Below are 25235 nucleotides of genomic sequence, written 5' to 3'. Positions count from 1 at the left end.
CCCTGGCCATTAGTTCTGTGTAGGGAAAAACAGCCAGAGAGTAAGGCTGAGACAAGGGTCCTACCTCAGCTAATTGCATTTCAACAGCCCCTGGGAGGCAGTGTGGCCCAGGGGTAGTGAATCTGTGCTGGGAGTCAGAAGCCCTGGGTTTCCGTTCCTCCTCAGCCTGAGGCCAAGATCAAGTATGGCCAAGGGCAAGACAGGGTGTCTCTGACCCTCAGCTTACCCACCTGTAAAATAGGGATGATCATTCTGCCAGGCCCACACACAAGGTCGTTTTGAGGACCAAATGAGAAAATGTTCCATGAAGGTTAATGGTAACTCAGTTCACCTGTGTTGAGTGCCCACCTACTGTGTGCTGAGCACAGGAGAATGAAATTAGGCCTGCTCTCTCCCTAAACAAGTGCCCAGAAGACAGGACATGTACCCAGACAGCCAGAGTCTATGGGTGAAAGTGCTAAGGGAGTCTGATTACGGAAGGAAGAAGTATCTTTATGGTTGAGTCTTATGAGCAGATTCAGGGAGGATGTACTGAATGGTGCCCAGTGCACTCAGCAGCTCCCCATCTAGAGCCTCATCCAGCACATGTACCTGCTCATGCCAGATGACCTGAGGTCAAGGCTGCTCACTGTAGCATACTTTATAGCTGCATAAGTTCAGAGCCCCCTAAAACACCCACCAAAGAGAGAATATGTGGGCTCTATAGCAGAATAAGGAAAAGTTCTTTGTGAACCGACATGTCAATTTGGGCTTCCTTCCCCTTCCTCCGGATGCTCTCAGACCCTGAACTTGTGTCTACCATAGTCATTTTCATGGGCTCCTTGAATTAGAAGTGTCCTTGATAACAAGGAAAGCTATGACCTGCAAGTGTGTGAACACAGGCCCCACTGGGCCCCAAGCCCCAGAGAAGGGTTACTGTCCTCTTTCTATAAAGAAAATGAGGCCCAGGTTTGCCAGGGCAGCACAGCCAATAGATGCTGGGCTGGGATTTGTCCTACAACTGACTTCCTAGTTGTTTTATATATCTGTTGCTCCGCCCCCTTTGAGACTATTCATTCTGTAAGGGCTGCGGTCAGTTTTCTTATCCTCTCCTTCAGGGCCAGGCAAAGTCCACCCCCTTAGGAAATATTAATTCTTAAGATGGGGATGGTCCTAAGAAGGAGATGCCGGGGTAGGACGGTCCCTAAGGAATCTGTGTGTGTGTGGTGGTGGGGGGGTGGAGTGTAGGGGTGAACAAGTTGGTTCTGGGTTGGTTCAGAGGGAAGGGGGGAAGATGAGCATTACCATCTGAGAGAAAAGGTGTGGTGGTGAAACAAGACAGGACAGATACAGTTCCCATCTTGGGAACTTGGGGAATTAAGGGAATTTGCCGGAAGTGGACAGGTGGTGGGCCAGAGGGGAGCAAAAACCATCTTCCATTTTCATCTAAACGTCTCAGAAGGTCCCTATGTAAGAAACCTACATATAGACTCCCTCAGGTACAGACACACTTTACCATCTCTATACAAAGCTATTCATTGCAGAATTGACTGTAAAACAATGGAGCCAACTCAATGTCTATCAATAAGGAACTGGTTAAATAGTCAGATTTCCATATGATGGAACACTCTCCAGTCCAGGAAAGGAGGAGGAAGTCCTTACCGCTCTGATATAGGACAATTGCCAAAATATATTTTAAGTAAAAAAATTCGAAGTGCATAATCAGGGAAATAAAAAATTTAAACCACAATGAGTTATGATCCCACATGTATCAGCCTGTAACATTTTAAAAACTGGTAATTCCAAGCATCGGCGAGGGAGTGAAGCAAAGGGAACTCTCAAAGAGCTGGCAAGTATGTGAACTGACACAACCACTCTGGGAAACAGTTCGCCCTTATCAACTGAAGTTGACAATAATGTGTGTTCCCTAGGCCCCTGCAAATGCCCCACGGACATCCTTACCCCAACCAACCCCCAAAACATACATACACACCAGGAGAAACAATTAAGAACATTCACACAAGCACTGATCCTAGCAGCAAAAAATTGGAAGCAACCCAAATGTCCTTAAATAGTGCAATGAAAACTTAATTGTGGTGTCTTCATACGATGGAATTCCATACCAGAGTGAAAATGATTGGCATCACTCAACTGAACCTCAAGACCCTTAATCTAATCGTGGCTGGGATACAAGCAAGCTGTAGAAGACTGCAGGCAGTACACTTCCTTCTCTTCAAAATCCAAAAAGGTGAGACACTATCCCATACATATTGTATGGTGACACGAACATAGGGCAGGACTATAAAGGAAAAAAGGGCATGATAAGCATCACATTTAGGACAGTATTTAGGGGAAGAAAAGGTGAGGCTGGGAAGGGCCACAAAGAGGATTTTAAAGGCCCTGTTTCTTTGTCTAGGAGAGGTGGTAGGTACCAGGTGGCTTATTGTATCATGGTTTTTTTTTTTAATAGGTATATATTGTATAACTACTATTTTTATAACTAATCAATATTTAATAAAAACAATTTTAAAAAATGAGGGCTAGGGCTTCCCTGGTGGCGCAGTGGTTGAGAGTCCGCCTGCCGATGCAGGGGACACAGGTTCGTGCCCCGGTCTGGGAAGATCCCACATGCCGTGGAGGGGCTGGGCCCATGAGCCATGGCCGCTCAGCCTGCGCGTCCGGAGCCTGTGCTCCGCAATGGGAGAGGCCACAACAGTGAGAGGCCCGCGTACCGCAAAAAAAAAAAAAAAAATGAGGGCTAGACCAATGTGAACAGTGTGCTACCCTTTGTATAAAAAAAGGGATACATACACCCATAGACACACGTGTGCGCACGTGTACACATACGCTGATATTAAACTACCTCTGGAAAGTTACATATGCAACTGGAAAAATCGGTTGCCTCTGGGAGGGGAACTAGGAGGCTGGGGACAAGGAGGGAGACTTTCCTGAATATTTATATTTTCTAAATCACTTAAATCAATTGGAGTTAAAAATAATAAAGAATAATAAAATTTGAAGAGAGACTGAGAGAGGGAGACACAGAGGGGAGGGAGAAAGGGAAGGGAGGGTGTGAGGAAGGGAGGAGGGAGGGACAGGAGCAGGAGGAGGGGGAATGGCGGGGCTCTGGCTGCCAAAACCTTCCAAAACATTGGGAATGTGTCCAAAATCATAAGTGGAATCATAAGAAGAAGCCCCACTGGACAGCCCAGGGAAGCCTGTGTCCTCATCCCACAGCTTGGCCTAGACCCCAACACGTTCTTGCACCTAAGGACAGGGCTGGCTTCACACGATTGCCCACATCAATGCGGGCTCTGCAATCTTTTGTTTCCAGAGCTTTGTTCCCAAACAAGACTCCCTCTCTAGGTCTCTTCCCCTGACCCTATGGTCTTATCTCAGACCTTCGCCCACCTGTGATCTGAACAATTCCTCTGAAGTCGATTTAGTGAGCCGTCATCCTTGATGGCTCTGAAATGTGTGTCTGTGTCACCAAGGTCAGCCAAAAGCAAATAGGCCCTTTTCATCCCCTCTTTAATCCTCCCCTCAAGGACCCGGTGTCCTTTGCTCTACTGCCTCATCAAGACCTGCTTGCACATTCTTTATCACGCGGGGATAACAATAATTCAAAGGAAACCAGGGCCACAGGCATGTCCCCAAGGATCATGGCCTTGAGAGGTAAAGGCATGAAGTGCTAATGGAATTTCAGATACCAGCCAGTGGGCGAGGAAGGATTTGGACACAATGTGCAGGGGGTGCCTTCTGCCCTGCTTGTACCCAGGATGCCAGAGGAGTGAAGTATTGGCAGTGTGGGTCTGTATGAGAAAGGAAGCCCCTGAAGCTGGGCTCAGTCCCCCAGAGTCCAATGGCCACGGGTGAGGAGGAGGGGGCCAGGGAGGATTGTGTTACTCTGAACTAAGAAGTTCCTTATTCCCCAAAGAGCCAAAGCAGGATCTGGGTGGCACCATAGTACAGAGGTAGGTGCTAAGAGAAGGCTGAGCCACACAGGACAGGATCAGTTCTCCCACCTCCCCCATCCCCTCAATGGGGGGTTCCCTAGTTGAAAACACCTTGGCAGTTCATAACTCTCCCTTGGGAGCAAGGTAGTGTTGTACAGGAAGAAAGAAGCCTTGCTGTATGATGGCTCTTAGCGGAAGTCATTCAACAAGCAGGTCTAGAGCAAACGTCATGGGCTGACAATACTAAGTGCTGGCAAGGATGTGGAACACCTGGACTGCCGTACATGGCTACAAGAGTGTAAATCATCCAACCAATGGAAAACTGTTTGGTAGAACTACTAAAGCTAAACACACACCCAACCAGTGACCTAGCAATTCCACTCCTGGGGATTTTCTGAAGAGAAATGAGCATTGTGTCCACCAAATGACATGTACAAGAATGTTCATAGCAGTGTTACTATGGCAGCTCAACATGGAAACAACCTAATGTCCACCAGCAGGAGAATAAACACACTATGGTATATTTGTACAACAGAATACTACTCAAAACAAGCTACAGCTATGGGCATAACAGGAATGGAGCCCAGAGACATGATATTGAATGAGACAAGCCAGACAAAAACGTACACACACTGTCTGATTCCATTCATATGAAGTTCAAGAACAGGCAACATGGATCTATGGTCATAGAACCCTGGATAGTAGTTACCCTTGGGGGATGGGGGGAGTAGATATTGACTAGGATGGAACATGAGGAACTTTCTGGGGCACTGGAAATGTTCTGTATTTTGATCTGGGTGGTGGTTTCATGGATGGTTACAAATGTAAAATTTCACAGAGATTCAAGGTTGTGTATCTTAATTACTGTATGTAAAGTTATATCAAAAACAACAAAATTTGTTTCTTGGTCTAAAGCTCTGTTGCTCTGGCCCCCTGAGGGGCCTACTCAGCAGCTGGTTTTGCACTCAAAAGAGTGTTGTGTCCACCTTGGAATGACCTTTCATGCCAGGTGCTGGTGCTGTACCAGAGGGCAGAGAGCAAGAACTTCTCAAGCTGAAGAAGAATGTATATGGCCTCTTGGGGGCCATCTCGCTCACAGGTGTTTGAACATGGGGTGGAATTTGGTCCAAGACTTATTTCCATGGAAATGTACCCCCAATAGCAAAAGTTCTTAGGATGGAGAACTATAGCTCTTATTCAATTTCAACTGTTAGAGTCTACCAATATCTTAGCAAAATGACGGGAACAAGCAAACAATAACAGGCAATGGTTGGCACAGGCCAGTTCATGATACTTAGCAAGTGAGGAAAAGTTAAACTTGGGCAGAAGAGCTGTTGGGCCTTGTGTTCCAGTCATGCTGAGAACTTCTGCAGTGACTGCAGACAGCTATCAGCTGATTTCCCAGCAACCCAGTACAAGAAACTAAAATACATGCATGCTCTACCTAGAAAAAATGAGACAGTAAGGAATTACATTAAAATAGTGGAAATGGTTATTTCTAAGTGGTTAAAATAGTCTTACTTTCTCCTTTGCACATAAAAAATTTTCTTTTCCCAAATTAGATAGCAAATAACAAATTTTATATTCTTTTGTGACCAGCTCAGATAAAATCCTTCGGCAGTCTTCTGGACTGTGAAGCTGGGGTGGGTGGGGAGGCCCTCCTCTGGACCCCTATGCATCCTGCGCTCTTGCCCACCAGGAACCATCAACATTTCATCCCCCCAACTATCTTTATGGCCCCAAAAGAGGCCAATACAAAGCAGAAAGAAAGAGGAAGGAACTCAGACACTGCTTCAGAAATGAGGGGAGTTAGACTGAAACCCTCCACTTCCAACCAGCCTTACAGGTGCCAAGCAAAGGACACACAGTGTTCTTTGAAATAACAACACAACAACCCTTCTGAAGTTTGGGGACAATTAGCTTTTTCTACTCCATGTAGCCTGTGAGTCTTAGCCCTCTTAAGAATATTAAAATTGTAGAGAATACTAACATATATGTAATTATATTGCAATATATATAATATAGCATGCAAAATATAAGTAAATACAAATACATCTTTATCTTTTTCTTTCCACCTTTTAAGGGAAAGGACAAGCAGAAGGGAACCCCCAAGTGCCAAGGTCAAGTCAGAGTTCCCCTCCAGCTCTGGCTCAGACACACACCTCCCTGGCCCCTCTTCTCCACCACACAGTCAGGCAGAAACTTCTTCCCCATCTTTTGAAGAAACTTTTCCTCCTTCAAAGACCTCCCTCCTTTCTTCCTGGTAAAGGCCAGACGGTCTGCAGTTGGCAGGACCAGATGTTCACACTCCTTGCCCTACAGATACCGTGGAGAGCCTGTAGAGCCAGGGGCAGACAAGGCTCCCATACTCAATCTCCCTTCAGCACCTGTCCCAGAGCCTAGCAGTCCTACCATTCACCCCCTCTTCTCTCAAAGCTCACAGCCTGGCCAGGTCAGAAGAGTCTATCTGAAAAGCAAATTCACACTCAAGTGTTAATAGCAACTATTACATTAATGAAAGTGGTCAAGCTGACCAGGGTTTTGGCAAATGCTTTTAATGGTATTTTTTAACTTGCTAGGAAAGTGAGATTTTCTTTTCCTGGTCAGAGTGCCTCTACATGCTCCAGTATCATATTTCAGAATTGAGGCCATGAGTTTTAATAACAGCAGTGATAAAATTAATTAAGGAAACGTCTACTCACTTCTAGGGCTCTGAATATGTGCGTATGGAGAGAGTAGAAAGTGCTGGGTTCTGGATTCTGATCCAGCACTGCCTCTTCCTGCTCTGTGATGCTGAGCACACCTGACCTGCCACTCTGTGTGAAATGAGTTGGTGGGGGGGTGGGTTGCTGGCTAGATGATCCTTAGGGTTTGACATTGTGTCAGGCCCTCCCTGGGGACCAGATACCTCTGAAGGCGCTGTCTCCATCCTCTGTCCCCCAGCCCCATCCTCTAAACATAAGGGGCTTTCCTCAGCACTGCCATTGCCCCTCTCTCCCCTTGGCCATTCTCCTAACTACACTGATGGGCTTCAGTCGCTCCACATTTCTGTCATCTGCTCCTACCTTCCTCTGGGACTCCAGGTCCAGTTCCATCTGCTTGCTGGGGGGTTTTCTCAGATGTCCTGTAGGCAACATAAACTCATCAGGAACTAAACTCTTCCTCCCTCCTCACCCGCAAACCCACTGCTAGTCCCTCCAGCTACACAGTGACCCTGCCATAACACTCCTTTTTGACTCTGATGTCTAATTAGTTGCCAAGCTGCAATCACATTTCTTCCCTATTCAAATCCTTCAATAGATGCTGCCACCTACCATGTACTAATGCCTCACCCTGGCTTTGGGGTCCTCTATTAAATCAGTCTGAGAGAGGCTCAGAGAGGTCCAGTACCATGCTTGAGGTCACACAGCAAGTGAGTGACAGGGCTGTTAATCCCAACACACTGCCTCACTCCCTAAATTGTTTCCAGTCAAAGGGGATGGCAGTTGGTCACTGGAGTTGGAATACACACCATACCTCCCAGAGGCTGCCCTTTGTTTAAGCTGCTTCATCTATTTACAATGACTTCTTTTTATCCTTCTCTACTAAAATCCTACTCATCTGGTCATTTTTCCTTTATTTGCAAAATGTTCTACAGGGCGAGCTTGTAATTTCGCTCTAAATTGCTTTTGTAATTCAAAATATAAATTCATATATAGGTATTTTTAACCCCACTTGAATTAACTGCTTCATTCTTCTGGAAGCTTTTTCAGAGTTGTCTGCAATGTGTCTTATAAATCAGGTTGTTAGCTTCGTGGGATTAGGAGTGTGTCGCTTTGTACTCTAACACATAATATAAGGACTATCAGTACATTAGAGATACTTTGTTAATGTTATACCAGATTGACAGCCTTTACGCTTCAGTGACTTCAATAAGAATTTCAAAGGCCCTGTGGAGGAGATGATCAGGAGACTCCTGTGTCCTCCAGCCACACACTGAAATACATAACTCCCAGCCGAGCACAGGAGCCAGGCAGAACCAGAGAGAATGGGTCAAGGAAAAGCTATCCTAGGCCCAACAAACAGTTTGTCTCAGGGAATACTCCTGCTTCTGCTCAAGATATCCCTTTCCAGAAATGTTGGAGCCAGAGCCACAGAGAGGGGAGGGAGATACAGAACAGGCCAGCATAGCCTTGAAATGCTATGGAGCCCACAAAAAAAGCCTTGGCCAGATTGTCGTCCCACAATTCTGCCACCATTTCTCGGCTGGCTGACCTTGGCCAAGTTTTTTAATCTTGCTGGTCTGTTTCCACATCTGCAAAATGAAGACCAGGTAAGATAAAGGCTCGCTTCCAGCTCTAAAAGGAGTCAGGCTCATGTTCTGACTCTCTGTGTGTCCTGGCTCCCTCCCTCTCTATAGAATGGGGACGGCAATAATGTCAAAGGAGGTGGAGCAGCCTAGACACTCCAATTCTGCAAGCTTGGTGAACAGGTGCCTGAGAGGTCCAACGGGCCACTTCTCCCACTGAACAAGGAGCAGATGTTCCTAAAGGAAAGGGCTACAGAGCAGCCAAGGTGTGGGAAGTAGGCTGGACCTTCCACAACCCCCAAAAGGCAGTGCTGTTGGGGAGGAAAACATCAGAAATCATTCTCGCACCCCTCCCAGGGGTCCAAGAGACAGACGGCAGGCAGACAGACAGAGAGACAGAGCCCTGTCCAGCTGGGAGTCTGCAACAGCTAGACAACCCCATTCTTAACAGGCCCTGGTGTCTTGAAGAGGGGGAGGGCTACAGAGATTAGGAGGAGAAGGGCAGGCCCCACTGACGACATCAAACACACACAGCAACTGCTGCCCATTAGAACATTTATTTCTCAGAGAGAAAATAAGTTTAAGACAGTCATATTACAGTAGGTAAAATTAACTTTTGTATTCTTTACAAGCATAGATTTTTCTCTGTTTATTACCTCTCTTATACCATCTGTTATAAACAATTCTAGAAAGCAAATAAAGTCACTTTCTACAATAAATAGAGCATCGTGTGCTTCACAGCAGACGCGACTGAGACACATAGGCCCCATGCCACAGCAGGATCTGAGCCGTTTCCCGTTCTAAAAAAGCAGTTTTAAAAATGAGACTCAGAGAGAGACTGAAAGATTCAAAGAGACTGAAAAAAAAAAAAAGGGAGAAAGAGACTAAGAAAGAGAAAGTATTGGGGGGAAGAGACAGACACAGAAAGAGAGAGAGAGAAAGCCCCGAGATCTTACAACACAGGTTGAGACGAAGGTCACATAGTCCACAGCCGACCGACTACCTGGGGAGGGGGGACTCATTGGCTCCTTTAAATAAACCACACTGTGTGCATTTAAAATACTCAGCCACACAATGGAGGACTCCAGTAATGGAAACTATAGGCCTGAATAATTTAGAACAGTATTTTACAATTATATACACTATGTCCTTCCCTAGCCATAGGCTGTATTGTAGTTTTATTATTGTACAAAATCCAAAACCCCATCCTTTATGTTATAGAGAGTTTTGTTGGTTCCCTTTTAAACTCTGGCTCATGTCCCAAACGTATAAGAAGTCGTGGCGGTTGATTGGTTGTATTTTTAAAAAGTGTGTAAAAATGGCAGTGATCTCCCCAGTGACTTTGTTTTGTCCAAAACTCCCCTATGAAAAATTTAAAACAATTAAAAAGAACGTCAGGTTAAAAATCAACATGGCAATCAGTGGCCTGCAACCTGGCCCTGCAACTTTGGTGCTTAAGAGGTGAAAAGAAACATCCAGAGAACAGACATCGAAGCCTCTGAAAGTTGTGTTGGTTTGTCAGTCAGCATTCCCGTTTCACAGTTTTTTTTCCCTTCTGGTTTTGAGAAGGTAAAGGTGGAGAGGGGGTTGAAGGAAAAGAGGGAAAGGGACAGAGGGTTTGAAATAAAAGACTGTGTTCCCTGGAGTTCAGAGCAGCAGAGGCTAGGCAGGGCAGAGTGCAGGACAGGAAGATGCTGGACTGCAGGCCCCACGCCATCCCTAGTGGTAGAGAGAGAGGCTAGAGGCTGCAGGTGCAGAAAAGGAAAAGCCCACGAGGAGACGCTAGGAGGAGTGAAAGGGCAGACCCAGCCAAAGGGCACAGCTTCACCCAACAACCCTCGAATCCACGTGGACAGATGGACACTGGCACAAGCAGCCTGGTCTGCTGACAGGAGCCCGTCCAGCCTGAGCCCACCTCTCTGCAAGACAGAAGAGGGCTGGAGGGACCCTGCCTCAATCTAAGCGGGCAAGTTCTCACAGGCTGGCCTCAGTTGTTTGTCTGTAGCACATGTAAGGGGGTGGGGAGGTGTGCTGGTGAAGGGGTCACCCAAGTGGTAGGCTAGCAGCTGGCCTCAAAGGGAATGAGCCATAAAAAGAAAAAGATCAGTTTGGTGATGGTTTCTGTCAGTTTGGCACAAGAGGAAGTCGGGAAAGGAACAAGGGAAAAAGAGAGACTGGGCAGAGGTGCAGAAGATGGGGCAGGGAAGAGGTATGAGGACAGGTGATAGAGAGAGAGGGTGAGCTCCGTGAGATTCCCCGTGGGACCCTAGTGTATCCACAGCACCTCTGGGGTCAGTGTCAGAGCCTCGCTCACCCTGAGGTGTAGTTAGTTGGGAATGGGTTGGAGGGGCCAGGCACACCCTTGAGAAAGCCCAAGACCTCTTGCTTTCTGGGGCCAGGTCTATCTCCTCGGCTGGGCCCAAGCCTCACAGCTGTTTCTATTTCTAACTGGTTCTTCAGTGGACAAGCCCCTGAGGGAGCTCAGGTGGGAGTTTTTGGCACACAGCAGGCCCACCAGGGGAACCATGCAGTTTAGTCCAAACTGGGGCCTTGTCCTTGGGGAGGATACAGCCCAGTCCCTGGCCTGCCATGGAAGGGGCAAGCTGCCAGCCGTACGTCTGGCTGGGGCAGGAAGAGGCTTCTCTGTGCCCCACAGGACGGAGGCAGGGCAGGCAGATGCAGGCCAGGCCCTGCCCTTACAGGTAGCTGGAGGTGACAAAGGAGTGGGGTCCCCGCACTCGGCTCAGGTGGATCATCGCACGGTCGTAGGCCACCTGCACTGACTTGCGGATGCTGGTCTTGCGGCCTTCCAGCATCTTGAGCTTGTCCACAGTGTCTTCCACACCCAGGGGCAGGACTTTGTCCCTCGGAAGCCACTGCCTAAAATACAAGCACAGTAAGAAGGCTGGACCATGGTGGGTCCCAAAGGAGGCTCTTCTGGACCCACTTGCCCAGGACCAGCAAAGCCAGGGGGAGGGGACAGGGCAGAGGGAGGCAGGCTGGGATGCCACAGGCAGGAAACTACCAAGGGACTTATTTTGCAGCTGGGCCCAGGACACTCACTCAGCTTAGACGGTTGCCAGAGGGAAGCCCATGTGCCCCCAGGGAGACTAGCTGAGTCATCTGGAGGGCTCTGAGCCTCACCCTGCCTTGCGGAGTCAGGGAGCTACAGCTAGGAAGTGGAGCTGATGTCAGGAATCGATGAAATGATCTATGGTGGGGCCTGCACCTGGTGTTTTTTAAAAGGTCCCTGAGTGAATATAACATGTGGCTAAGAGCCCAGCCTTTGGAGCCAGATCTTGGTTTGTATCCCAGTTCTGGCTATGGATTCTTGGCTTTCTGAGCCTCAGCTTCCTCATCTGTAAAATGGATTGGGAGGGGATTAATGAAGATTTAAATGAGGACCAAATGAAATCATACACGTAAAGCAATTTGCATAAAGAAATGGAGTAAATGCTCAATAAATGATAGCTATTAGCTAGTCCTACCTCCTCACTCTACAGAAGCAGAGGTGAAAGAATCCTCCTGCTGGTGTTTGTAAGCCATGAGCAGACAAGCCCCTTGCGGTGGATCCTGCACTGCCCAGAATTCTCCGCCCAGGACTGAGACATGCTTCCCTGCAGCCGCTGGGAGTGTTGGCAGATTACAGGCTCTCAAGTGAGTCCCACTCCAGGAATCAACCCCCATCAATGTCACCCCCCTCCCCAGGGGCAGCCAGCATTCAATGACTGGTTGACATGGGGGTACAAAGGCACAGCCCCAATCCCTGACATCTCTAATGAGCCACCCAGCTCCAGAGCTCCAAACAGGATGAGCTGAGGCCTCTGCAGCAAGTGCACTGCAGTTCAACTTTTTCCTCTGCCCAGTGCTGCACCCCCTCACCCTCACAGCTCTTCCCAATGACTCCGAATACAAATCTCCATCTCAGAGTGTTTCACAAGGAATCTAATCTGCAATACCCCTCAGTTACTATTAACACCATTAATCAGTGTTATTAGTAACACCAGGTTACTGTTAACATGGCAAATGCAGACCGGCTGCTGGCAGGTAACCATTCACCTTCACCTGGGTGGAGGCAGGGTGGCCGAGTCCACAGCCCCTCTATGTACCTCTCCGGCACGTCAGCATTAGAACAGCCACCTGGTTGGGCCCCTCGGCCTGCATCCTGGTGCACCCTCCCAGCAGCAGCACCCACTCACCAGGTGCGTTTATTGTCAAAGAAGAGGACAAGGAAGAGCTTCTCTCCAGCCTCGGCCTGTTTCTGCTCTCCCAGCTTCAGCACATCCAGTGGGGGGACGGGGATGGGGACGCCATTGTGCAGAAGGCCCTCCCGGGGCATCTTGGGATCGATGATCTGGAAGCAGGAAAGGAGACAGCATTCAGCGGGGGGTGGACGGGGTGACCAGTGCACCCTGCTGTAGGACTAACCACTGAACCACCGTACACCAAAGCTATGCAGGGGATGGGCTCGGCCCACAATGCAGTGATGGAGGGGCTGACCTCTTCCAATGACCCTCAGTACCCCAAATAGAAATTCTGACCCTGTTTCCCCAGGTATTGTCCTAATCCTTTGGCCCTTTCCAATCAGACCTTCCGACAAGGGAGCTTGCTCCATCAACTGTCAGGCCCCAGAGCTGAAAGAGGAGTACTGGGAAGCCAGGGTGGGGGGTTTTCAGAAGTGAGTGGAGCATCTCTGATGTCCAGGCCAGATAGACAAACGCCTTCCTCCCAATGTCCCTTAGGGGAAAGGAATGGAGGCCATTTTTTTCCCCTGCCAATTTACCTTTAGAACCTGTGCAATTCATTTCAAAATCTCAGGGGCTTCCTAGACACCATGGCTGTGAAGAAGGTCCTGAATCGGCCAGAGGGCCCATCCCTTTGGTTCTACCTAAACAGATCTCCTGGTTACCCACCACCTTCCTGTCTGACTATAATCCTTCCTGGTGCATAGACCAGATACAATTTTAGCACCTCCACGGTAAAATCAGAGAGAAGGCAAAAGACTGAGTGTGGAGGGTTGCTGAAGAGGGGAGAATGATGTGGTCGGAAACAAGGGCCACTGGAAGAATGAATCCTTGAGGCTGCAGGCTCCACAAGGGCAAGGGCTCAGCAAAATGCCTGGTGGCATCAACATAATAATTCTCCAGCGCTGTGGAGCACTGACAAAGTTACCAAAGCTCCTAATTATTCACACATCATCTTATTTCATCCTCTTGCTGATGCTGAGAAGTCTGCTGACAAGTACTAGCTGACAGAGGAGAATGCCAAGCACAGAAGGATGTAGCTGGCTGGGACTAAAACCAGGCGCCTGGACAAGGCTTGGGCCTCTGCTGCCCACTGCCTCCTACACAGTCCCTGCTTCCAGAGCAGCTGGCTGATAATCTCTGTGCACCAAGGCCAGGGAGACTTGGAAACTTACGGAGGAGGCAGCTTTCTCCAGAGATGGAGCAATCTTAATTCCTATACCCTGTCCCAGGGGGTCTCTTATAATAATAAATTGCTCTATTTACTTCTGGGTGTTTGCCAGCTTCCCTACATCCTTCTCAAGATAAGCAGCTAAAAGCAGGTCCTCTAGTTAAGAGTTTACTCTAAGGAAGAACCACCACTACCCTGCCCCCAGCTGTGTGATTTGGTAAAAACTCTAACTCCCAGCCTGTCTGTCCCTCCTGGGACTGAAGCTAAGGGTCCTAATGAGAACCACCAGACAAGCCCTCCTGAACTTCCTCGATTATCAACAGTGGGGATAGTGCCTGGCTTGGAAAGTGGGGCAGACTGTGAAAAGTGTCCCCCCAAGGGCAGAAGCAAGATGGGCAAGCCTGCCTCTTAAGGGGAGCTCGCCTCCCTTTTTAAAAAAGACAGAGGCAAATGTATCCCCAAATAATAAATAATGGTCCATTCACTCAAATGTCATGCAGATGTAAAACATGGAAATAAAGTCTGCAATAACATTTAACACATTACATAACAAATGCGTACACACACCATTGTTACGGCTATAATATATAAATGATAAATAGAAGCAACAATACAAAATGCTTATAGATGATGTCATAATGCTGCGATTTGTGTTGATTTTCCCTTTTTCCAAAGCTTCTGCAATGTAGATACATAATTTTTACATAAAAACAAAAAACATTTTTTTAAAGAACAAGAGCCTCAGAAATTTAAAAACCGTATAGTCACTATATGTGCAAGTACATATTTAAGTATGCAGAGGAAAATGACTGGGAGAGCATAAACCAAAATGAAAACACAGGTTGTATTCAGGTGGTAGGTTTTTTCAGGTGGTGGCTGAATTTCTTTATCACAAAAGAAAATGTATGATTAAGAAGATAATTAAAAAGGAAAAAAAGAGGGGCTTCCTTGGTGGCGCAGTGGTTAAGAATCCGCCTGCCAATGCAGGGGACACGGGTTCGATCCCTGGTCCGGGAAGACTCCACATGCTGTGGAGCAACTAAGCCCGTGTGCCACAACTACTGAGCCTGCGCTCTAGAGCCCGTAAGCCACAACTACTGAGCCCACATGCCACAACTACTGAAGCCCACGCAGCTAGAGCCCATGCTCCACAACAAGAGAAGCCACGACAATGAGAAGCTCGCACACCCCAACGAAGAGTAGCTCCTGCTCACCGAAACTAGAGAAAGCCCGTGCAGAGCAACGAAGACCCAACACAGCCAAAAAATAAATAAATAAATTTATTTAAAAAAAAAAGAAAAAAAAAAGAGACTAGTTTTAGACTGGCTTTCTTTGTATTGTGAGATTAAAAAAAACAAAACTAAACCTGCACAGTCTTAATCAATTCTTCAACAACTAAGCTGGGGGTCTCACTGACAGCTGGGCATGGAGCCTGTGAAGGCAGCCCCAGGTCCAACCTCCTCAGCGCTGGATCACAATGTGGATCTCCCACCTGCCACTGCTAAGCAGGGGGTGAGGCAGGTAGCATGGGTTCCAATATGACTCCAGAAAGTCATATAACCTCTTGGAGCTACAGTTTCCTCACCTGTCCAAAAAGGATCAGAGTTCCTGCACTCTTCACCTAAAGAGGCTGCTGTCTATGAAAAGAGCCATAGACAAAAATGAGCTGGGAGAGGCTCAGAGCTCTGTGTGCACGCATAGGCTGGCAGGGCGGTTCTCAACACCCACTATAGATCATCTGGGGAGTGTTAAAAAAAATAGTCATTAAAAAAAAGAAACAAAAATATTCATGCCTTGGTCTGGCTTTAGAGAGTCTAATACAGTTGATCTGAGATGGGGCCCCAGGATCTACATTGTTTAAAAAATTCCCCCAGATGATTGTGACATGCCCCAAAGGTTAGAATCAGTATTTTCAGGGCCAGATGGATATTACCTCCCTAATATAGAAAGAGCCCTAAGACATAACAATCAGGGTGGTAAAAATTAGAATTTTTAGCTACTGCCACTATGGAAAAAATGGAAATTTTAGCTACTGCTGGTGGGAGTATAAACGAGAACTAATGTTCTAAGGGGCAACTTGGCAATTTGCATCAGAATTTTACATAGATGCCCCAAGAAGGCATTCCTAAGACTTCTTCACTGTGAAGAAATAACCATGGATGTGCACAAATGTTAAGCTACAATGATGCTTACTGCTGGCTGTTTATCATAGTGAAAAATTCAAAATGATCTAAATGACCAACTAGGGAGTGGTTAAAATAAGGTACACGCATACGACTGAAGATGATGCAGTAATGAAAGTGTTGCTGATGAAGAATGTTTAATGGCATAAGACATGCATGCTCATGGTGTACTGTTAAGTGAAGGGGAGGTTAAACAGAGTACGGTCTCATATTTATGCACATTTATGCATTAAACAGAAAAAAAAGGGCTGAGGATATACATCAAGAGGTAATCTCTGAATAGATGGCACTGTGGGTGATTTTGAACTCAGTGGCTCAGAACACAGGCTTTGACATCACACACTTTGAGCCCTGGGCTCAAATTCCAACCCTGCCACTTAATAGCTAGATGACCATGGTAGCAAATAGATCTTCAGTTTTTTCCCCTATAAAATGAGAATAACCATACCTTCCTCAGCATTTCAAGAACTTAGCATGACAGACATTTAGTAAAACACCTAAGCATTATTAACAGCTTTTACAATTTTCTACAATGAGCACATTTTACTTTTATGAATAATAGATAATTTTTTTTATTTAGCAAATAAATATATGCTATTAAATCACTAAGAGCCCTAACTTCTGTCTGCAAACTTTAACCTATTTTAAGAGCCCTAAGCAGGGAGTCTAGCTGGTGTGACCCACCCAGGCTGGGATAAAACCTCCCTCCCTTCTGCAGCTAAAGGTACCCTGACTCCCAATCACACTCTCCTGGCTTGATCCAATCAGATAAGCCCCCAAGGCAAGGCAGGGGCCAGACCACCCATAGGAGGGAGGAGGATCAGGCAGACTCACCAAGGCGGGGTAGGAGGGATAACCTCGGCACTTGGCCCACACCAGCTCCAGGGGCTCCAGGTCTTCACGGTCTTCAAAGGGCATCAGGAGGCTTCTGCCTGGGGGTGGGGGAGGGGAGGAGACAGTGCCCAAGGGGGCATGGAATGGTGCCCAGGAGGCCTGCCCGGGGCCTCCATTTGACTGGGGCAGCCCAGGAATGAGTCAGCAACATCCCCTCCACCCTTCCTCTTCCCTACCCTCTCTTTAGTTCTTAAGACTAGATCAGGAGACGGCAAACTTGTTCTTTAAAAGGCCAAATAGTAAGTATTTTAGGTTTTGCAGTCTCCATTGCAACTACTCAACTCTACTATTGTAGCATGAAAGCAGCCATAGACAATTGGTAAATGAACAAGCACTGCTGTATCCCCATAAAACTTTATTTCTGGACACTGAAATCTGAATTTTGTGTAATTTTTACGTGTTACAAAATGTCATTCTTCGCTTGATTTTCAATCATTTGAAAATGTAAAAAACGTTCTTAGCTCGTGGGCCCTACAAAAACAGGCAACAGGTTACAGTTTGCTGACCTCTGAACTAGAACCCTAGGTTGATGTTCCTTGGAAAAATATAACTGCTTCATCACCAGGACACCAGGAAGAAGGACTATAATGCATCTTGGCAAAGCCACAAACTGCTCTCTGGGCCTCCCTGACTGGTGGGCCTCATGATGGAGGCTTCATGGAAAAAGATGCCTGGGATGGATATCCCAGTAAAACTATTTGCTAAATGAGTTCTTTTCTGACAGGGCCATACCTGGCTATCCAGGACACCTGGCTGCACAGCACTCAGCAGAGCCAAGCAGGTCTGCAGATTCTTTTCTTGCCAGTTTTGTCAGAACCTTACACAGGGTGTCCTGCCTGGGGCAGGCACCACATCTCTTCGGTTTACTTTGTTCTGCACCTAATGCATTAGCACACGTGGATGGGTACTTCACAAATGTCTCTGAATACACAGAGGAACGTCCCTTCCCCTCCCCAGTCTATAAGCTGGCAACAGGGAGGTGACCACACTCAACTAAGGAAAAGATCCAATTCCACAGAGTACAAATCATGTTCCTAAGGAAACATTACCATCTACATATATAATTTTTTTATAAAGTATATTCCTGATAATGAGGTCTTGTTTTCTGTCTATTAAATCAATAGCAATAACAACAAAAAGACAAAATCCATTACTGAAGAGGCAGGCTGTGGGGAAACTGGTGCAATCATATACTGCTGAGGAAATTGCAGACCAGTCTAATCCTTTCAGAATATAATTTGGCAGTAAGTCTCAAGAGCCATTTAAAAAAAAGTATGAACAATCTACTCCAGTAAATTCCTTCCCTGGGAATTTGTTCTTAGAAAAATAACTTTTAAAATGAATAAGAGGCTTTTGAACAAAAATATGGGTTCACTACCTTATGTATAATGTTAAAATTTGAAAATAACCAAATTCTAACAATGAAACAAGTAAATTATAATGCATTGATTGGAAGATAACATTGAAAAAAGCAGAATATGAAAGAGCATGTGTTTTGGATTAGCATTTTGTGAAAAACGTGCCTGAAATAAATAGAAGGCAACATAGAGAAATGAATGCAATTGTGTTAAGGTGATGGAACAGTGGAAGGTCAGTTTCCTTTTTAAATTTCCTTTGGCATCATTTTAATAATTACGTGGTTTTAAAAATAAGAATAAAATGTCACCACCAGAAGCACAAAGTACGTGCCAATCCGCTCCCAGTTCTGCACTAGATGCTGTACAAATTAACCTAGACATAAGCCCTGCCTTCTGGGCACTGACAGTCAGACAGTAATGAAACATGCAGGCATGCATTCATCAACACACATATGAAAAAGAAACTGATGCTAAGGGAAAATAAAGCAGTTGGGAAAAGGAAAGAGGGGAAGAGAAGCCCTGAAGGCTGAGTGTTAGATGGAAGCTTCAAAGACAGGGCATCCAGAGTGCACACCCCCCATAGGAGGGCTGGACAGAGGTGTGCTCAGAGAACAGCCAGCCCTGCACCTGTTCCACCTAAGCACCACCCAGTCCTCTCCTTTGGCTCTGCCCTGTCCTTTATTCCTTCAGTCAGAGGAGATAAGATCCATGTGTTTTACTGTTTGGACCTGCTGGAGTAGAATGTCTCCATTTTACTCCAGTAGGGAGTAGAAGCATTGGATCACATGAAATTACAGGGTTATGTGTGAAATTCAGTGACACAGGATATCATATTACTCCTGTGAGGGCAGACTGGAAATATCTATCAAAATTACAAATGCATACTTCCTCCAATACAGCAATAGAGTATATCTATAGATATACTCCCCAGGGATACAAAATGATCTTTGTACAAGGTTGCCCACTGCAACACTGACTATGACAATTAAACAAAAACAATTTAAACGTCCATCTGCAGAGGGCCAGCTAAGTAAATGATAGCACACCTATGTAATGGGATATTAGGCAGCCAATAAAAAGCACAAAAGAATCTCCAAGATATATTATTAACTGAAAAAAGGCATAGTTTAGAGGAATGTGCATGTTAGGCTTCTCTGCTCACTCTTTTAAATATACACACAAGTTTTTGGTTTGTGTACGTATGGATTACATCTGGAAAGACACAAAAGAAACCGCTAACAATGGCTATTCTAGGGAGGGGAGAACTGGCTTTTCATTATGCACCCTTTTGTACATTTCTGATTTTTGTCACCATGGTATGTGTTACTTATTCAAAATAAGATGAATTAAAAAAAAAGTAAAAGGAGTATGAATGACCTGGGAGGAAGGGCCATTTCCCTGACGAGTGCCCCCAGGTTCGGAGGAGCTCAGGGTCTGGCTGCAGCCCGCAGAACTGGTTCTCTGGAAGGCCTGGTCCCCCAAGATGCACCTGTACAGCACTCCTCACCTGAGCTGTTGTAGTCAGAGTCTCCATTCACACCTTCCAGGAAGGGCACTCGAGACAGGGCTGGCTTCCCTCGGCTGCGTTTGGGGGGTGTCAGACCACTGCATATAGAGCAGGGAGGGAGAGAGGAGCGAAATGAACAATTTCAATGAGTAACACATCCACTCCTGCTCTCCCATCTCTGCTAGGAGCAGAGCTGCAAAAACCCTTCAAGGAGAATGGTTTCTCACCTTCCCCTAAAAACTCATATTAACCCGTGATATACTTCTGACCAGAATGTTCCCACGAGGCTTAAGGAAACATTTCATCCATGTGGAAGGACTGAACTTGGAAAGAGAGGCCTGCTCCCCTGCCCAGGGACACTGGATTTCATCCAGAGGGAAGGTCACCCAGGCACTTGTCAATCCTTCCAGAGTCTAAGCAGCCTGGCCATGAGGAGGGCCTGTCTCACATCTGCCCAGAATTCTTAACTCTCTGGTTCACATTGCTTCTCTAGAAACCAATTTATTTTTGAGGTACAAAAATCTGCCTCTTTCCCAAATTTTCTATAATGGACATGCCTTACTTCCTTAATTAGAAAAGACTTTTTAAATTGGAAAAACAATCCGCTTCTCACTTCTACTTTATGTGTGTGACGTTTTTCTTAGACAGAGATGGATTTTTTTAAACTACCAAGCAGACCAGTTTTTTTAAAATATAGCTACTGCAAAGAGATAAAAAATATATAGTAGACAAAGACTAGAAGGTAATAGGCAAAAATGAGAACAGTAATACAAGAATAATGGTATAACTGGAACCCACCCAGGCATCAGTATTTTTAAGTTGCTCCCAAAGCAATTCTAATGTACAATCACAGTTAGAAGCTCTGGGCAAGAATGATGTGGCTATGGTTTTTTCCCATTCAAACTTTAAAAAATATTACTGCTGTATAATTATTTCAACAAAAAAAACTGCTTAAAAGACAAGTCAACAACCTGCAGTAGAGCAAAAATGCTTAAGAAGCCCCTAATGGGATACGAAGAGGCCAGGGTTAAGACTGGTTGGAGAGTAGGGTACTCCTGCGTTACTGAATCATAACTGACTTTATCATGGTCTTATACAGAAAACCTGGCACAATGAGAACCTGATGAATCATAATCCTTCAGTTAGTAGTAGGTTGGGAGCTTTCTTCCTGCTAGTCAAAATTAGGACCTGTTGGGGAAAAAACAACACCCAGTTCACATTCAGAATTCAGTTCCCATGCACCCTACAAAAATCTGTCACTGGACTTAAAGAATCTGAGTCCTTATAAAAATGTAAGGTACTGGTAGTTCTATTATGAAAGCCTCTCCAAGTTCACATCATGGATCTGGGGAGACATCTCCAAATACAACATAGGAGGGCACAACCAAGCAGTTAAGAGAGAAACTCTGGAGCCAGACTACCTGGGTTCAGAACGTCACTCTGTGCTACTCATTCATTCTGTGACCCTGAGCAAGTTAACCTCTCTGAGGCTTGTGTTCCCCATGTGTTGCTGTGAGGATTTAATGGATTAATACACAGCAAGCACTCAGTACAGAACACACCAAGTATTCAATAAATAGAAGTTATATAGTAAATATTATTATATAAACGGCAGTAAATTTTAAAGTCTCACTTGAATATTATAAACTACCAATGTTATACTATCAGATGATGAGCTCTGAGAAGGTTGAGCTCAATGAGACAGGATGCAACACCAAAACTAGGTCCATATGTTCCTGTTTCATAGAAAAACGCACAAGTGACTCGATCATGGCCTGCATTTCAGCCCTCTCTCTAAGTTACCCAGGTCTAAGCAGACAGCCCAATCTATAATTATTTTGCTTACTGGCTTAACATTTATCTCTCCCTTCTAGATGATAAGCTCCTTGAGAACAGACACCTTATCAGGGCTTAGAACAGTACCTGGCTCACGGTAAGTGCTTAATTAATAATTGAATGAGTGACCCAAAGAAGAGGGTGCAGCTCCAAACTGCTCAGAAAATCATTAGAAAAGATAAACCCAGGGACAGGATGGGAAGGGGATGGGATTAGTGACCAGAAATTCTTTCAAGGTTCTTTATTCTGCGATTATATGATTCTAGTCTAATTAATAAGATCTTCCTTTATGTACTTACCCCCACAATGTAGGAAAAAAGAAAAGAAAGAAAAAGAAAAAAATCCCTGTAGTTGAAGGCCTGAATCTCCTGTTGTAAACCGCAAAATTCTACTGAGAACCACTGAGCTAAAGAGGAAACGCCTTCCAAGGGCATTGTTCCCACACTGAGCAGGGCCCCAGAGAAACTGGTGGCTTTGGCATGTTCCGCAGAAAGGCAAGCAGTCTGAACGGGCAGGCTAACCAGAGCCTGGCCTGGCTTGCTCCTTGCGGCTCACAGCTGGGAAGAGCACCCTTTGTGGAGGGAGGGGCCGAACATACCTTCTACCTTTAGTCAAGGACTAAGAGGGGACAGTTTGATAACCCCACTCCTAACCCACCCCAGTGAACTGGGTTTCCAGGCACCTTATCTTTGAAGGGAGTCAGGAACTCCAACCCGGGACCGGGCTAGAAGCATCCTGTATGATTTTGAAATCTCTGCCTCTTCTCTATGTCTGGTAACTGTGTTTTCCCATCCACTCCTCCTATATCTCTAGAGCTGTAACATGGAGGGAGACAGCTAGGACATTTCTGAGGCTTGGTGGGGAAGAATATCTCTAAGGAGCCACTGAAAGCTGGGCCCTGCTGCAGCGCGGGAGCAGTCCAGGCCCAAGGGGGCATCTGGGGGCCTCCAAGAGCCCAGCACCAGTGTAGAGTGAGAACCCAATAGAACCTACACCCAGCCTGCCTTTGAAGCACTTCAAATACAGACACATAGTATTTTGGTGCTGCCCTGGGACCTCTCCTCCCCTGCTCTGAACCCAGAATCCATCCAGTAGCCATGTGGAGGGACCATGAGGTCAGCCTTCAGGACAAGTCATTCTTCTTCTGTGGCACTGAAGGTCTCCCATTTCCAAGAGTCCCACACTCCCTGGTGTCTTGCAGAGCATACAACACAGAGCAGAGAGATTCAATAAACTCTTAGTCGTGGAAGAAAGTTGAAGGTTCTGGCCTCGGAAATCCTCCCTTCAGGTGAAAGAATAGGAAAAGAAACCCATCCCTTCCCAGCTCAAAGATGGTAGAAGAGCTGGGGCCTTTGTCAGACTAAAAGGCAATTCCAAATTTCCTATCTGTCCATTTCTTATTCCTACACCACTGCTATGATGCCCTGAAAGGCAAAGGGTGAAACCATGTCTATAACTGGGTTATCTAAATGGGCCAGGGGGTGGGTGGGGATTGGCTCAAATGTTAACTTCACTGGGCAATACAGAGGGTGTCCCCACCCTCTGGAGCCAAATTCAGGTCTACAAACCCTATAAAGCATCAGCACTACTCCCCCCTAGTCAGATCAGGCCTGACAGTCAAGGGTCACAACGTTTCCTAGGAGCTACCAGAGTCACAGATGAGAGGCTTCAGGAAATAACAGGGGTGCGGGAAGAAAAAAACTGAGATAAGCAGGAGGAGGTTCAACCTGCAGCTGAAAGGAAAATAAATGGAGAGGTGGCAGAGCTGCAAACACGGCTTTGGGACAAGTGTTCTTACCTGCAAGCTTCAAATGCCAGTCCACCACTGAGACCCAAACTACATTCTGAGTCAGACCCGCTTTCAGTGTGTTTTCCAAAGCCGTTGGTCACACCTGCCAAGAACACACAAAGTGAGCCTGAGTGTAGAAACCCCCTTCCCCGACACATGCTGCAGTGTGAGGCAGCCACCTTGGGAGGGCTCAGCAGGGAGGGATGGAGAGGATGGCTGGTCCCTCCTCTTGGGAAATGGGTCTTGGGTGGTGGAGAGAACCTGATAAAGGTTTGGGGGAAATGTTGGCTAGGGCAGTGAACAGACACTGCATTTACCGTCCCATCCTTCTGGGTTTACTTGAAGGAAAATAGCCTATAGCTCATTCCAGTTACTGTCATTTGACTACAATGGGAAATACCAAGACTTCCTCACTCCGGCTTGTTCACAAGTCCCTGGATCTGCTTCTAATTTCAAGCCTCAATTATCAAGGAGTCTCCTCTGCCTCTTGGGAAGCCCACCCACCTTGCCTCTTCAGATAAACACTCACACACCCTATCCATCACACAGCTGGCAATAGCTAGCTTCATTCTTTTGGGATGGTGTCAGGGGAGGCTGGAGCCGGATAAGGACTGTGTCAACCACACCCTGAGATATCTAGCAGAGCTAGTTAAAGTTGAGGATGGGGGGAACTTTTCAGCAGATCTAAGGCAGACCAGACCTTCCTGGGATGATGGGGAGTCAGATTCCCTGGGTTCTAGACTGGGCTCTGAAATATGGGTCCCTTTTCCTCTTTAAGCCTTGGCTTCTACTTTCGTGAAGTGAAGGTAATACCTTCTTACTTATGGAGGATGCTATTAAGTATGAATGAGAGAAGGTCTGTTTACAGCAGGGAGCCCTTCAGAGGCAAATGAAGACTGTCTGGTCATCCCAGGGACAAGACTCTCACCTGCCATCAAAGCTTCAACTCTCCTCTCTATCTACCCAATTCCCAACCACCATCCAGAATCCCACAAGTCTGACAGCTGAGCCAAGAGCTCTAAGTCACATATACCTTAGCCAGAAAACTGTGAAGCAAGTCACACCTGTAAGAGCAGGTGTCTGAGCCAACATATCTGGACCCTAACCTGGCTCTGCCTCTAACATCATGACCTCAATTTAAATCACCAAAGCCTACTGTGCCTCATCTATAAAGGATCAACACCTGCTTTTAAGAGAACCCACTAAAGTTGTGCAAAAATATTCCTGGGTACCAGGTAGCTGGGATGGTGGAGGAGAAACAGATTCTAGCCCCCAAGCGGTGGGCCCCCTCAGGTTGGATGAGCCTGATGTCTAGACCTATTTCCCAACAGCAGGATTTTTCATTTTTAGTGCTCAGTGCTGTTTGGCTGTGCCTGATATAACTGACAGGATGACAACAATAACTGCTACCAACTACTGCTATATACCAAGTGCTTTATATAGGCTACTTCCAATCCTTAGAGCCACACAAGGAAGGTGTCACTAGCCCCATATTAGAAATAAGGAATAGGCTCACAGAGGTTAATTCATACGCCCCAGGATACACAGCTAGTAAGAAGATGGGATTTGAATTCAAGTCTGCCTCAAGCTCTTGACTCTATATAAACACCCTACTGCCCTAATACAGGGAAGCTTGGACCAGACAGGAAAGGAAGGTACTGCTGGAAACAAAGTATTAGGTAGGAAGACAGAAAAGCAGAGAAAAGCATGTACTAACCACACAGCCCAAAGCCACCATGTAACAGGACATGAAGAGCAAAAGCCAAGAGCAGGCCCCTCCCTGCCAAGTGAGCTGGCCTTCCATATCCCACCAAGACTAAACAACTGTCTGGTGATGGGGGCCCTGCATGTCCAGGTCCACCTTGCCCACAGCATTGGCTCCTGATGCCCCTCTTTGCTTTGGAGAGGGAAGCCCCTCTCCAAACTGTCCCTCACAGGGACTCTGACCTTGTTTCTACACACCTGGGCCTGAGCCCTTTGTTCCTTTCTAGTCTGTCCTCATCCCCTGGGCCAGCTTAGGCACTGTCTAC

At 46.4% G+C, this 25235-nt stretch overlaps 1 protein-coding gene and 1 long non-coding RNA gene across 4 annotated transcripts in view; one reads left to right on the top strand and one right to left on the bottom strand.

The window, feature by feature from the left end:
• The window catches only part of LOC132527284 (uncharacterized), a 38811-nt gene extending 17298 nt beyond the window's left edge, over positions 1–21513 (top strand). Inside the window, exons 2-3 of the long non-coding RNA XR_009542936.1 lie at positions 2106–2227; positions 21455–21513. This is a non-coding gene — a long non-coding RNA (uncharacterized LOC132527284). The remainder of the gene's footprint in view (positions 1–2105; positions 2228–21454) is intronic.
• The window catches only part of BRPF3 (bromodomain and PHD finger containing 3), a 37941-nt gene continuing 17979 nt past the window's right edge, over positions 5274–25235 (bottom strand). The window contains exons 9-14 of one of the 3 annotated variants that reach the window (XM_060162711.1): positions 23215–23308; positions 19581–19678; positions 16656–16753; positions 12423–12577; positions 7001–7059; positions 5274–5379 (exon numbers count right to left, since the gene is read on the bottom strand). In XM_060162711.1, the coding sequence (XP_060018694.1) occupies positions 5288–5379; positions 7001–7059; positions 12423–12577; positions 16656–16753; positions 19581–19678; positions 23215–23308 (596 nt within the window). In that variant the 3' untranslated portion in view covers positions 5274–5287. The other 2 variants (XM_060162710.1, XM_060162712.1) reach the window with 2 other exon arrangements.

The sequence above is a fragment of the Lagenorhynchus albirostris genome, chromosome 10 (assembly GCF_949774975.1).
Source record: "Lagenorhynchus albirostris chromosome 10, mLagAlb1.1, whole genome shotgun sequence".
NCBI lineage: Eukaryota > Metazoa > Chordata > Mammalia > Artiodactyla > Delphinidae > Lagenorhynchus > Lagenorhynchus albirostris.
Note: the sequence above shows the minus strand (reverse complement) of the source record. Positions and strands in the feature narration are given on the sequence as shown.